Source organism: Metschnikowia bicuspidata (assembly GCF_001664035.1).
Source record: "Metschnikowia bicuspidata var. bicuspidata NRRL YB-4993 chromosome Unknown METBIscaffold_5, whole genome shotgun sequence".
In the NCBI taxonomy this organism is placed as follows: domain Eukaryota; kingdom Fungi; phylum Ascomycota; class Pichiomycetes; order Serinales; family Metschnikowiaceae; genus Metschnikowia; species Metschnikowia bicuspidata.
The window spans coordinates 334053-348490 of record NW_017387735.1 but is presented as its reverse complement, the minus strand read 5'-3'; the positions used below and the strand labels follow the sequence as shown (position 1 = coordinate 348490).

General features: G+C 44.0%; 6 protein-coding genes across 6 annotated transcripts; 5 read left to right on the top strand and 1 right to left on the bottom strand.

Annotated features, from left to right (window-relative positions):
- Positions 1 to 543: 543 nt before the first annotated feature.
- METBIDRAFT_32898 (uncharacterized protein) lies at positions 544 to 2650 on the top strand. Its single transcript, XM_018856154.1, has one exon. It carries the CDS (start codon positions 962 to 964, stop codon positions 2195 to 2197), a length of 1236 nt encoding a protein of 411 aa, XP_018710373.1. The 5' UTR covers positions 544 to 961; the 3' UTR covers positions 2198 to 2650.
- Positions 2651 to 2722: 72 nt separating this feature from the next.
- SFH5 (Sfh5p) lies at positions 2723 to 3748 on the top strand (the record flags this gene model as incomplete). Its single annotated transcript, XM_018857840.1, has 1 exon — positions 2723 to 3748. One exon carries the CDS (start codon positions 2723 to 2725, stop codon positions 3746 to 3748), a length of 1026 nt encoding a protein of 341 aa, XP_018710372.1.
- A 422-nt stretch (positions 3749 to 4170) lies between these two features.
- Positions 4171 to 6102, top strand: METBIDRAFT_45100 (cell envelope integrity TolA family protein; the record flags this gene model as incomplete). Its single annotated transcript, XM_018857877.1, has 2 exons — positions 4171 to 5252; positions 5358 to 6102. The coding sequence occupies 2 exons, from the start codon at positions 4171 to 4173 to the stop codon at positions 6100 to 6102; spliced, it is 1827 nt and encodes a 608-aa protein (XP_018710371.1).
- A 680-nt stretch (positions 6103 to 6782) lies between these two features.
- Positions 6783 to 9692, top strand: MCD4 (mannose-ethanolamine phosphotransferase; the record flags this gene model as incomplete). Its single annotated transcript, XM_018859016.1, has 1 exon — positions 6783 to 9692. The coding sequence occupies one exon, from the start codon at positions 6783 to 6785 to the stop codon at positions 9690 to 9692; it is 2910 nt and encodes a 969-aa protein (XP_018710370.1).
- A 632-nt stretch (positions 9693 to 10324) lies between these two features.
- TRP3 (bifunctional anthranilate synthase/indole-3-glycerol-phosphate synthase) lies at positions 10325 to 11851 on the top strand (the record flags this gene model as incomplete). Its single annotated transcript, XM_018857811.1, has 1 exon — positions 10325 to 11851. One exon carries the CDS (start codon positions 10325 to 10327, stop codon positions 11849 to 11851), a length of 1527 nt encoding a protein of 508 aa, XP_018710369.1.
- Positions 11614 to 14153, bottom strand: METBIDRAFT_230395 (DUF4451 domain-containing protein). Its single transcript, XM_018855250.1, has one exon. It carries the CDS (start codon positions 14084 to 14086, stop codon positions 12071 to 12073), a length of 2016 nt encoding a protein of 671 aa, XP_018710368.1. The 5' UTR covers positions 14087 to 14153; the 3' UTR covers positions 11614 to 12070.
- Between the last annotated feature and the right edge of the window lie 285 nt (positions 14154 to 14438).

The following is a 14438-nucleotide window of genomic DNA, read 5'->3' as shown; positions in this document are numbered from 1 at the left end:
GTCAAAGCAAGGACAACTGGTTGACTGCTACTACCAAGACTGGATAGTAATCCTCATGTGTGATTGCCTAGAGTTTGAGTGATGACCTTTGTCCCTTACTTTATAGGTTTACAGCTCTTCTGATCAATTAATGCTTCACATGATGAGAGAAAACAGATAATGTTACGGGATTGTAGCTAAGAAACACCACACACCCGATACAACCTATCAATATTGTCAATCTTTGGAGGTGGGCTCTAATGCTATTTGAAACCCTAGGCTCCTTATATCAATGATACACATGGTTTTTTTGTTTCATCTGATAAGTCCATCCATGCGTGTTATAAATTATATACTGGTTGAAGACGTGAATTATCAAAGAATAAAGTACAAAGTGTAAACGTAATTTGAGATTATTCAAGCAGAAATATACAGGGAGCAACCCACTCTTCCGTCATTTAAAAGAAAATATGGGGACATTTTTGTCTAATATGACACTGCACATGCTGGCTACTTTTGTTAAACATGCTTTAGAAATCCTCCAAAATTTATCATTTATAACAAGCAGAGCCAACATCTCCAATATTTTATCAGTCCGAAAATCTCCCGCGCGATAGTTTTGATGAAAAGTTGCTAACTGTTGACAAGGAGCCCAATTGATCCTGAGGCTCTCCCGAATAGAATTTTTATTTGACAAATGTGGATGAGTTTTAGATAAAATTCTTGATGCGGTGACAAGCAATCCTTATTTTGAACGTAATGCCATGTTTAAAACATGGTTTGTATGGTTGGCATGGCGGCCTACTGTATATGAATCACGAAACCGATGGAAGCGAAAAATCTAAGGTGAAAATCGCCAGCTTGTCAACCATCTAATTCACCAGTTTGCGGCATATCTCTATAGAACTTTTCTTACGTCCTATTTACACTCATTATACTGCAATATTATCTTGCTTGATATTTCAAATACTCTTAGAACGGAATGGGAAGAGAGACAGTTATCGGGCTCGTGGGAAAACCATCGAGCGGAAAGTCGACCACTTTGAACGCCCTCACGGATGCCAATGCCAAGGTGGGATCATTTCCGTTCACCACTATTGACCCAAATAAAGCAACTGGATACATGGAAATGGACTGCGCGTGCAAGAGATTCGGCAAGGAGCTGTTATGCAAACCTAATTACGGATACTGCAGAAACGGCACCCGAGGAGTCCCTGTAATGCTTCTTGACGTGGCTGGATTGGTCCCCAATGCTCATTTGGGCCGCGGTTTGGGCAATAAGTTTCTTAGTGATCTTACAGAAGCAGACTGCTTAATTCACATTGTTGATGTAAGCGGCACGACGGACGCGGAGGGCAAAGAAACCAGAGGATACGATCCATTGCAAGACATCGAGTGGCTTCAAGACGAGATCTTCCGTTGGATTTTGGGCAATTTGACAGAGAAATGGGGATCTGTAGTGAGACGCCATACCTCTACCAAGTCTTCGACTCTAGAGACTTTGAGAGCTCAGCTTGGTGGATACTATGCCAACAAGCAACTCATTGGCAAAGCTCTAGATCAAATTCCCAACTTGCCTCCTCTCCAAGAATGGGACTCAGAAATGGTGGAGACTGTGGTGAAGGCTTTTATGAGCGTCAAGTTCCCGACAATATTGGCCCTCAACAAGATGGATCATCCTGACTCGGACAAAAATGTCTCGAAAATTATGTTGAAGCATCCTGATACAAAGTGCGTCTTGGTATCTTCGTTGACCGAGGTGTTGCTACGGAAACTCGCTGCGCAAAACTTCATTAAATACGAGCTGGGCACTGAATTTGTCGATACTGCCGAAGACCTCCCTGATGCTGGGCTCCGAGAGCTAGACGAGAAGCTTGCAAACAGAATTGAGAACATCAAGGATTTGGTTCTCTACAGGTTTGGATCCACGGGTGTGTCACAACTACTACAAACAGCTGCCGAGGTCTTGAACCTTGTGCCTGTATATCCAGTGCGGAATATTAATACATTTGGTGGAAGCACGGGACCTAATGTTTTTAGAGATTGCGTTTTGGTTAAGAGAGGCACGCCAGTCATCCAGGTAGCGCGAAAGATCATGGGTGATGTCACCATTGCGGCCATCGAAGGTGTAGGTGGAACAAGGGTCGGAGAGGAGGATACAGTCGAGATTGGGAAGAATGACATTTTGTCTTTCCGTCTAGTCCCCGGTGGTCATTGATCTGGTAATATAGTGAGAGGAGATATGAATAGAACTATGGTTCCCAAGGTATGTTTGGCGAATTCTTTGTACTTAGGAGCCTGTTCTCTGTGTGAAAAGATTTCCAATGAAACGATTTACACTGAACATCAGTGGTTCGGAGAGCCAAGACCCACAGGTGATATTTGGAGACCATGTGAGCGAAGTGTCACATACATTAATACAAATGCCACAGAGCTGCCAATTCCATGTTTTGACAAAATTTCTACTATGTTTTGTCGAAAGGCCCTGAGCACGTGTCTGGCAAACTGGGGGAAAACTAACACGAATAACGCTTCGCTGCTTGTAAGGCTTCGCACGCACGGCTATTAATTGACTCAATGGCCGAGCCGGACATAACATAATATATGCAAGCACACGGCTTTTTACGCGTCTATTCTTGATCCAGGTCCTTCTTCCCTTCTTCCGAAAAATACACACATTTTTATTCTCTTGGTATCAGCAAACTTCCTCTTGCTACTTTATTCCAATTATCAAGAAAATACCATGTCTCTCGTGTCTTCGCAGGAATTGACCCTGGAGCAGACCCTGAAGCTCCAGGAATTAGTAGAGGCCGTGCCGCAGATCTTGGCCGAAACAGACCACCCTGAATACGACGAAATCTATGGATACCGGATTGGAATTGACGGCGCAGATCACGTGGATACCGCTATTAGAAACGAGATCTTGCTCAAGTTTTTGATTGCCACAGACTACGATGTGGCAGCGGCACAACAGAAGGTGGTTAACACATTGAATTGGCGTAGGGAGTTTCAAGTCTTGAGTGCCGCCTACTACGAGAAATTTGACGCCGGGCTCGAGAAGATGGGTGTCATTACCGAGTATCCTGGAAATGCCGACAATTTCCGTGTGGTGACGTGGAACTTGTATGCAAACTTAAAGAACCCCAAGAAGCTCTTTGCCAAATACGGTGTTGGCGTTACGGATGACGGCTCAGCGGCTGCGGAGAATGACAAAAACAGTGTTCCTGGAACAATGTTTTTGCGTTGGAGAGTAGGGCTCATGGAGCGTTCTTTATCTTTACTTGACTTCACTAACAAGGACAACAACAAGGCAGCGCAGGTGCACGACTATTACAACGTGTCAATGTTCCGCATGGACCCTGGCATGAAGGCCGCCACCAAGGAGATTATCCAGGTGTTTGGCGACAATTATCCCGAGGTTCTTTCGAAAAAATACTTCATCAATGTGCCTTTGCTTATGGGGTGGATTTTCACCTTTTTTAAGGCAACGGGCTTGATGAGCGCCGCTACAATCAAAAAGTTCGAGATGCAAAACCATGGTGACTTGAGCACGTCTTTTGGCAAAGATAATTTGCCCAAAGAGTATAACGGCGGGCACGAGAACAAGGCCGTGCCTGACATTTTTGCTCTCGCTACCGTTGATTCTAAAATTGTTGTTCCCGAGTACGGTGCTATTTTGTTGCAGAAACTCAAGGATAAGTCCAGTCAAGAAGCTTCAAGTGCGACGAGAGATACCGAGGTTGCGGAGGAGATTACTAATGCAGCCTAATTCTTCTGCTTTATAGCCATATTATAATTTTCAATTCTTTTTCTACGTGCTATATTTGTTTGTGTTTCATGTATGAACTGATGACATGCAATTGGTATATTACAACTCTGATCGCCATATAATGCGATGAAAGCGCCGCGTGTGGGGATTCCGCGGGGCCTACTGCCTTTCTCGGTATAAGACAATTTTTAAAATGCATTATCTTGTCTGTTTTGGTTCAAAATCTTTTGAGCATGGAGATTTGTTTTTTTTCTTCAAACTTCTGTTTTTGTAAAATCCAAACATTTTTGTGAGTGGGTATATGTGTTAAGACCACTCAAAACTATGTAGTGGTCACGTGGACAGATCAAAATAACATGTTATATGTGCAAGTCTGCAAGCCATTCGAGTCATATCCTAAGATACACAGCGAAAACTACAGAATGCCTTCCGACTATTATGCGGCTCTTGGAGTATCTAGCATAGCATCACAAGACGAGATTAAGAAGCAGTACAAGAAACTTGCCATAAAGTTCCATCCTGACAAGACAAAGGATAAGGACCACCACCAGAAGTTCTTGCTCATAAGGGAGGCATATGACACGCTAAAAGAGGAGGAGCTGCGACAGAAATACAATCGTGAAAAAGGAATTGGGCTATCACTGCGGCCATCAACAACATTTTCCAGAGAAACGACTTCTGGCTCCGATTTCCCGTCCCATTCACGCTATCAATACCTGCGTACGTCGTATGGTGACACCCCTTTTGGCTCGTCCTTCTACGACTTTTACCAGCGCAGCTCCAGAATGTATAACGACCATTTTAGCAGAACGTCTCGTCGTGAAGCAGCAAGGGAAAACGATGACAAGGCGGCAATGTACGCCGAAATCACGCGTCAAAAAATAAGGGAGGATCAGGAGCGCAGACAGGCTGAGTACATGAGAAATGCACGCAAGCAGCGTGAAGAAGAGGAGCTCCGAAAAAAAATGGAAGAGTCTGTACGCCGGCAGAAACAAGAGAAGATGGCGGCGCAGACAGCACAAGAAGCTTTTGCGAAAAGCCAAGGGTTTGGCGACGCAAAAGCTGAGTATGAGCATGCAAAATCAGAGGCTTATTGTAAGGCACGTTATGATGAGAGTCAATACCACAATTCTCGTCACACAAGCGTCCCACATGAATTCATAGTAGTCGAAGACGAAGAAGACGAGAGTGAAAGTGACAGTCAAACAGATAGCGAGAAAGGAAGCTATTATGACAGCGAAGTAACAAACTCGAACGTGAAGCAAGAATTCTCAACGGGGTTTGAGCCTCTGACAGGAGGCAGCCCGGAGAATCTAAGCAATGAAGGAGAGGAGGCGAATGAAGATAATGACGATATGGCCGACAACTCAGAGGCGGAAAGAACGAATGAAATGGAAAGCGATGGACAAGAAGATCAAACCGGTAGTGCGTTTGGCGAAAGTGTTCCCCCCGCAGAAGCAACTGGCGATTATACAAATACGTCATTTCCTCCTGGTTCCGAAGAGTACACCAATCCTCCAACCTCAAAGAATGAACCTGAGGTGGTCGAAATACTGGAGGATAGTGAATATGATGGCATATACAATGATTACGACGACATGTCAGCCAGGGAAACTAGACCGCAATCATCAAGTGAGTCTTCGCGTACACGCTCTTACTCACTGGCCCAACAGCCTCAAACCAGCTTTGATGAAAGGCTCATGGGGTCATACAATGGCCCGAAGAAGCCACGTCTCTCAAACTTTGCCGATTTGAAAGACTCACTCAATACCTTTCTTGACGATGTGGACTTCTCGGACATACGAAGCACTTTACCTGACTACCCTCCGCGTACGAGGAAGGCAAGCTCTTCTACAACATCACATCCCCACAAACGAGCTAGATTTGCCGAATACGCTGATGGAAAGTCCAATGCCGAGACCCTTCATACGCCAGTAAATAAGGGGTTCGTGCGAGATTCCACTGCCACCATTTCGGTCTCTGATTTGTCTCCGAAGATGGATGATTCTGCGCTAATATTTTCAGCTAACATACCTTCATTGACAGTGAGCGAGGACACAAAAAAGACAGACTGGGATGAATATGTACATCAAATCCTAGAGTATCAACAGAAGTTTGCAAACTATAGGAAAGCTGTCATGGGCTACCAGATGGGAAGACTTAATAAGGACGAGCGTCATCATAACATTATTTATTCAGATACGTCATGTCTTGATGTCTACCAGTCATGCTTGTTCAACGACGTGCTATTGTTGCAAAATTTTACACGTGCAATGCAGGAATTCCGCCAAACGCTTCGGACATTCCATATCAATTTTGAGGCTGTGAACAAAATGAGGGGTAAGATTCGATAGGAGGCGCTTTCCGTTTTCACATTGATGTTTTACCTTGCATATAGTCTCTTGGGGGGCCTTCAACCCATGCTTGTTAAATATACTATTTGGGTGGCAACTGAATCAATAGGTCTCTGGAATAAATTATGGTGATTCTTTGGAAACGTGTTTCCATTATAAATATTTGCTCGTTCTCCTAGACTATTGGTAACAACTTGTACGTTCACCCAGCTTTCACTAGACTACAATATTATCGACGATTTGGAGATTGACAAGTCTGCTGTTTAATTAAGAAGTCTGCTCTTCAATACAAAACTTCACTTCAAAAAACCATGTGTATGACTGAAGCGACAATTTTGTGAAGATGTGGGCCAAATCAGGTCGGAAAGCCTGCGACTCCAAAGACTACTTTGAATCAGGAGCGCGTCTGTTCAAGCGCAATTAATTCAAAGCTGCCTCAATCTTCCAAGCACTTTTAAAGCACACAGATATTCATTGGCTTTTCGTTCACTATCAAAATTGTGGGACGAAGTTTCCGATTTAGTCCAGATGTCATTACGCCGTTCTCGAATAACCACGCTTCCATTGAATAGCGCGCAGATGAAAAGTCGCGTCGTCCCGGCGCGATCTCTCTATGAAGCGCTATCATCAGCTAATTAAGTTAGATACTCCTTCGCAGATACTCAGAAGAATCAGCAAAAATGGGGCTACAGCGCCAGGTTTTCATCATAATTGGGGTGCTTTTTCACTTCTACTATCTCTGGCTGATATTTGACATCTACTTCGTGTCTCCCTTAGTACATGGGATGGCACAGCACAAGTCTACTCTGGACCCACCTGCGAAACGGCTTTTCCTAATTGTGGGCGACGGATTGCGGGCAGACAAGACATTCAAAAGGCTCGAACACCCCACCTCAGGTAGGCAGGAGTATTTGGCGCCTTACCTTAGAAACCTAGTTGAAACCGAGGCCACATGGGGTATTTCGAACACAAGAATGCCTACGGAATCAAGGCCTGGGCACGTGGCCATGATTGCTGGCTTCTACGAAGACGTGAGTGCTGTGACAAAAGGATGGAAAGAAAATCCGGTAGACTTTGACTCCTTTTTTAACCAGTCGACCCACACATACTCATTTGGCCTGCCAGATATCTTGCCTATGTTTGCCTACGGCGAAAATGTGGTGCCTGGCAGAATCGACGTGTGTATGTACGGACATGAATTTGAAGATTTCACACAGAGCTCTATCGAGTTGGATTCTTTTGTGTTCAAGCATTTCGACGAGCTTATGGAGAGTTCTAAAACCAACAGAACGCTACGCGACGAGTTGCACCAAAAAGGCAATGTGTTTTTTCTCCACTTACTTGGTCCTGATACTGCAGGCCATGCGTACCGGCCATACTCCGCAGAATACTACGACAATATCAAATACATAGACGCAAAGCTATCCAAACTCGTCCCGGCAATCCACGAGTTTTTTGGCGATGAAGAGTCTGCGTTTGTATTCACAGCTGACCATGGAATGTCAGATTTCGGGTCGCATGGAGACGGACATCCAGATAATACTCGTACGCCTCTTATAGCTTGGGGCGCAGGAGTCAACAAGCCTGTGTTGGCATCCGAGAACCGCAAGTTGGAACAGGCTCCCTTAGCCAGTGGGTACGAAGAAGACTATTTTGACACATGGGGTTTCGACCACTTGGAGCGCCACGATGTGCGACAGGCCGACATAGCGTCTTTGATGGCGTACTTGATCGGCGCTAATTACCCCGCAAACTCTGTGGGCGAGTTGCCCTTGGCGTACATTCAAGGCTCTTCTTTAAACAAGATTAAGGCGCTCTACGAGAACGCATTAGCCGTGGTTGAACAGTATGTTGTCAAGGAAAGCGAGGTTTATGACCACCAGTTCCGCTACAAACCATTTGACCCTTTCACGGAAAAGCCAATCGCCGTGTATAAGCAAGAAATCGAGGCGCTCATCACATCGATCGAAGACGGGGCACCAAACGCCCCTGAGCTTATTAATGAGGCTGTTGCGATGACAGAGCTGTTGATGAAATGTGCTTTAGATGGGCTAGGCTATCTTCAAACATACAACTGGCTCCTCTTGCGGTCAATTGTCACGCTTGGATTTTTCGGCTGGATCACTTATTCATTCACTGTTTTCTTGAAATTGTTTATCTTGAACGAGTATGAACAGCCATCACACTCAAAGACTCTTCTTCCCGCGTTTGGTGCAATTGCAATTGGAATTAACTACTTGCTATTTTACCAAAACTCGCCGCTCAACTACTATATGTATGCTGCTTTTCCGCTCTTTTTTTGGTACACAATTCTTAACGAACGAGCATTGTTTACTGAGGGCTTGGGTCAACTTTTCTTTGGAGTCTCAAATACCACTAAGGCGTTCACGCTTGTTTGTTTTCTCGGCATGTATGAAAGCATTGTCTATGGTTTCTTTGATAGGAACATGTTCTCAATTCTTTTCTTTCTTGTGGGATTGTATCCTTTCTTTGTCGCCAAGCCATTGTATCTTCACACAAAGTTACTTTGGTTCACAAGCTGTATAAGCATGTGCACCTTCACGAACTTAGATGCTGTAAAAACAGAGAGCTTGATGCAAATCAACTTTAGTGCAGCCGCATCTTTCATGGTGGGTGTCTTAGCAGCTCAGAAAGTCTTCAGAAGAAACATTCCACCTATCTCGAAGTACATAGTGGGCGCGCAGTTGGTTACTATACTTGTGATGACATGGGCAACTAACATCTCTGTGTTGTCATTGCAGGCCAGAAACGGACTTCCTTTTATGTCTCAGATCTTGGGATGGGTGACTTTTGTAACGTCATTGGTAGTTTTGCCCGGTTTACACACTGTCTGGTCTTCGGCAGATTACCAATTGAGGTTGTTGATTGTGTACCTCACGTTCATTCCCACTTTCGTCATATTGACCATATCATTCGAGCTTTTTTTCTATGTTGGATACTCGTTGGTATTGTTGCAGTGGCTTAACATAGAATCACAGCTCAAATGCAGCAGTGAGAGTATTACAAACATTAAAGACAGGAAAAACCAATTGCCAGAAGGGTATTGGCTTCAGATTATCAGAATTTCAATCATCGGATTTTTTTTCCTTCAGTTTGCCTTCTTTGGCACTGGAAATGTGGCATCAATCTCTTCCTTTTCCTTGGATTCTGTCTACAGATTGATACCTATATTCGACCCGTTCCCAATGGGAGCATTACTTATGCTCAAATTGATCATTCCGTATGTTTTGCTATCGACATGCTTCGGAATATTGAATTTCCAGCTACAAATTCGGAAGTTCACCATTTCAACTTTGATAATATCCACTTCAGACTTCTTGTCTTTAAATTTCTTCTATTTAGTTAAGACTGAGGGGTCTTGGCTCGACATCGGTGTCACAATATCCAATTATGTTTTGGCGATAATTTCTTCTTTATTCATGCTAATTCTTGAACTTGTGAGCACGGTTATCTTGAGAGGGGTTAGGTTCGACGATGGCGAAACCAAGGCTGAACTCCAGATCCAAAGGATAGTAAATGACGATGCTCCAGTCAGTTCAAGAATGAGAAGCAAGAGAAAAACTGATTGAACCCCGTCAATGTTAGATCTGCTTTGACTTTTCTGTTCACAAAACTCAGCTATCTGAAGTCGTTTTCTCGATTTTGCTTCCACACGATATCTTCAATAAATCGAAAGGACGATGAAAAAGGCGAAATTGCAATCAAATGTCTTCAAAGAAGAATAGCAAACAATAACTGGTTGTTTTTCCCCGCATGTTTAAATATAGAAATGAAAATTCTTACAAAATATTGAGACTCATATGATCCACTTTTTATACGTGAGCGAGATAAGGCATTGTCAATCACAGCAGTTGGCGATTTGCCCATTCGAAGCTAAATAAATCACGTTCTCTCACCTACGCAACTCCCAATTTTTTCTTAAAGACTTAGTGGGTGGCCTGCATTTGTGTGCACATGTTACTTGCTCATTAATACACGGGGATACTAGACGGTTCCATACGATTATATAGGGGGTCACATTGTGCAGCATGTCACAAAATATGACAATAGAAAATTCCTGTCTAGACCTGGCACACATAGGTGATTCCTGTTGGAAGTCAATCACATGACCTGCATGACTCTTCAAAACCTGCGTTAAATAGCGAGCCGTTAGCCACCAGCCGGAGCAAAGCATCAAATTTCAGGTGGAGAAAAAATGAAGATGACCAGTACTTCCAGCGGAAAACGCGTTGTTATGATCGACAACTATGACTCTTTCACCTGGAATTTGTATCAGTTTTTGTGTCAATCGAAGTACAGTGCTGTGGTGGAGGTGTACCGGAACGATGAGATCGATATTGAGACCATTGAAAATGTTGTGAAGCCCGACATTCTATTCATTTCCCCGGGCCCCGGTCATCCTTCAACCGATGCCGGAATATCAAAATCGGTAATTGATCACTTCAAGGGTAAGATCCCAATTTTCGGTGTCTGCATGGGTCAACAGTGCATGGTCGAGGTATTTGGTGGTACTGTTTCCTTTGCAGGAGAGATTGTGCACGGCAAAACTTCTACCATAAGACACGACGGAAAGGGTGTTTTTGCAGGAGTTCCACAAGGTGCGGCCGTGACCAGATACCACTCTTTGGCCGGCTTAAAGGCCAATCTTCCGGAGTGCTTGGAGGTCACAGCTACCACTGAAACTGACCCTGAGGTCATCATGGGTATTCGCCACAAGGAATACACCATTGAAGGTGTGCAGTTTCATCCCGAGTCTATTTTGACAGAGGCAGGCCAGATTCTTATAGACAATGTCTTAAAGTTAGAGGGAGGCTACTGGGCTGATAACAAAGTATCTGAGCCAGTCAAGGAAAACATATTGACAAAGATTTACAAAGCTAGAGTGGCGGACTATGAGAAAATCGAGCAAGTCCCTGGACAAAAGTTTTCTGATTTGGAAACGAGCCTTGCTCTTGGCGTCGCACCTCCTGTGATTAACTTTTACGAGCGTCTCATACACACGAGAAACAAAGGCCAGAATGTCATTTTGTCTGAGTTCAAGCGCGCCTCTCCATCCAAGGGAGATATCAACATCAATGCTCATCCTGCCGTACAGGCGCTCACGTATGCGCAAAACGGGTGCTCTGCAATCTCTGTTTTGACTGAGCCAACTTGGTTCAAAGGCTCTTTGGGTGACATGTCTGTTATCCGAAAAGTTATTGATCAATCTCCTGAACTGAAAGACTACACGAGACCTGCTGTTTTGCGCAAGGAGTTTATTTTCAACGAGTATCAGATCTTGGAGGCCCGCTTGGCTGGCGCCGACACTGTTTTGTTGATCGTCAAGATGTTGCAAGATGCTGCATTGCTCCAACGGTTGTATGAGTACTCTTTATCGTTGGGAATGGTTCCATTAGTGGAAGTGAACGATGGCCCGGAGTTAAAAACAGCTCTTGCATTGACAGTAGGGGGTACCACGGAAGAGTCTCTTGTGATTGGTGTCAACAACAGGAACTTGACTACCTTTGATGTCGATCTTGGTACCACCAGCTCCTTGGTACTGGCTGCAAAAAACAGTGGAAGGAAGGGCGATGTTTTGGTATTGGCATTATCTGGAATCAGCTTGGTCGAGGATGTCAGTAACTACAAAAAAGACAATGTTGACGGATTTTTGATTGGTGAAAGTTTGATGAGAGCACAGGAAAGGGGTGAGGCTGGTAAGTTCTTGAACGAGCTCATCAATGTTTAAGTAAGAAGTACTGATGTTGAAATTTACATGAATTTGAGTCTTACAAATTTTTGAACAAGAGCAATTTTTTTTTTCTATTTTTGTTGGGATGTTCGGAGCAAATTGGGCTGGTGCTTCCGTATCAAACCAGTTTTCGGAAAACGGGAATCTCGAATCTAAACACAAACAATTCAAAGCTCAAATGGCAGAATTTTCCACAAGAAGTACGTAACATGAGTCTCAAGCATGTAACCTGAAAAATGTCTCCTTTCGTTTTTCCACCCTATGTTTCTCCTTGAAGTGCCTCAAGTAATTGGAAAGAGGTTTCGTTGTCTTGGTTGACGACCAGCACAGAATCTCTACAACTTCGTAGCAGGCGGGACACACGACACCCTCGTGGCTTCTCTGTCTTGGCAGTGTCTTCCTAGTGGGACTGGATTTTTTTGACAACAGGTACCGACCGATTAAAAGGGGATCAGGCGTCAAATAGTCATCCGTATAAATCCCATGAGAATGGCTCATATGCTGAGAATAGCACGAGTTTTTGAGCTCGTAAAAATGAAAGTTCTCGCAATAGACACAGAGAGCACTTCTGGTCTCCATTATCGGAGCGCCTGTTAAGGGGTTCAACTCCACTCTAGTGAACTCCTGCTGATATGGGCGATGTGGCTTGAAGTATGGATTCCTTTCGTAGAATACATGAGGGTGCAAATCATGAAGGTAATCGATGTCTCCACGGATATGCCGGATTCTTTTGATTGCACCGAGACTTGGATCCCAGAGCTCAATAAGCACACTCTCATATTCTTCGACGTTCTGTGGAGGGTTTTTCGCAACATTCTGAAGATGGGGCTCTTTGACCACGAGATTCTTTGGCTTTACCGAGGAGTAGTCGAACTTTCTCTTTTCTTTCTTTGGTCTTTTAGGACGCTCAGGTTTGGAATCATCGGGGTTTCCGTCCAGTGTCCGTGGTGGGCTGTTGCGGTTGGATGATGACCCAGTAGTCGAAGAATTAAATGGTGTCAGCTGCGACCCAAACTGATAGTTTTCGCCCCTATTAAACTCATTGATGGATGCCAGACCACCAATCCCAAAGTCTAGCAGACCTCTAAGTGGGATTGGAAGGTTGGGTACCTCTGGAAACGATCTTGGTACCGTCGACAAAATCAGCGGAGTGATTCCAACGGTCGCGGAGTGCATTTCTTCTGCATTCAGATAAACGTATGAGTTTTGGAAAGCCGAATCATACCCATAATCAATGTTGTTATCAAAGTCAAATTCTGTCCCATGTCTTTGTGATAAGTCCTGTAGGGTAGTCTCATAGAACAAGTTTTGAACAAAGAGTGGTGCTAGCTCATTAGACAACTGATCTAGTTCCAGGCTTGGTTCAATATAGTCATAGGAATTTTCAAAGTGAACATGAGGAGTTTGTCTGGTACCCGAAAGTCCTGCTCTCGTGCTGCTTTCCTCGACGGTTTGCAGTACTCCAGCTGCGAATTGCGAGAGTTCGAGCTCCATAGCGAAAGTGTCTTCAAACGTTCTGGAATTGTCGCTTGATAGCAATTCAAACGACAAATCGTTTTCAACAAATGGAACGGCGAATTGGTCATCGGTCAATTCATGTTCACACTTGTAGAACTCGCCATTGGCTGCGCGGTTCGAGTCAACCTCATCAACAGCTTCGATTTGCAAAGTCATGCCACAAGTCTGCGAAGCAATAAGCGGAAGCGATAAATCTTGGGAAGCAGAAAAAGTGAGCGATAATAACGATGAGTCAAGTAGCAAAGAATTTTCGGGTGGTGAAGCCTTATTCGAATTATGGGATAAATGAATCTTTGTGGATTTAGCAGGAGCATTTTGCTGCGGCTGCGAAAGCAAGGACTCATTGATTTGGTTTCGCAGCTCCTCTTCCAAAAAGTCTTCTAAAGTCTCTTCAATTTGTTGAATCGTCGAATCCTCAGGTCCAAAGATACTTTTGTCATCGGTTTGAGCCAAAAAAGGGTTTCCCCCTCCAAAATCGAACTGCTCAAGTAATTCGTCAATTTCGTCTTTGGCTGAACCCTCGCCCTCAGGGTCCAATCCGTTGACTTCCCAATGGCTGAAGTAATCTGTAGTCTGCTTCGAAATGTCAGGACACCCAATAAGGTCAAAACAGTCGTCAGCAGCTTCGACGGCTAAGAAATCAACCGTGCTTCCTTGAAAAGACAGGCCTCCAAGCAGAGTGTACTGCTCGAAGTCAGATCTCAAAAACGCCATTCAGATGAGTTCAAGATACTACTTCTTTTGCAAAGTACTGTGATCACAGGTGAAAAATATATTTCATTATCCATGGATAGCTGATGTGAACCGTCTCATCTTATAGTAGTTGGATTTTGTCATATGCTACAAGCATGTACGAAATCACGATACGGTATCTACGATTTCACTACATCATAATATACTCTTTGTTAGGAGCATGTTGTAAAACATGGGTTATCTATACCCGACCATAAATGTCCAGGGTTTAATTTCAACTTCACAAGCATGAACTACAGAAGTCAATCAATCTTTAATCAGCTTGGTGACTATCAATGAGACAGAAGAGCTGAATGTTTTCTTTTTGGACAAA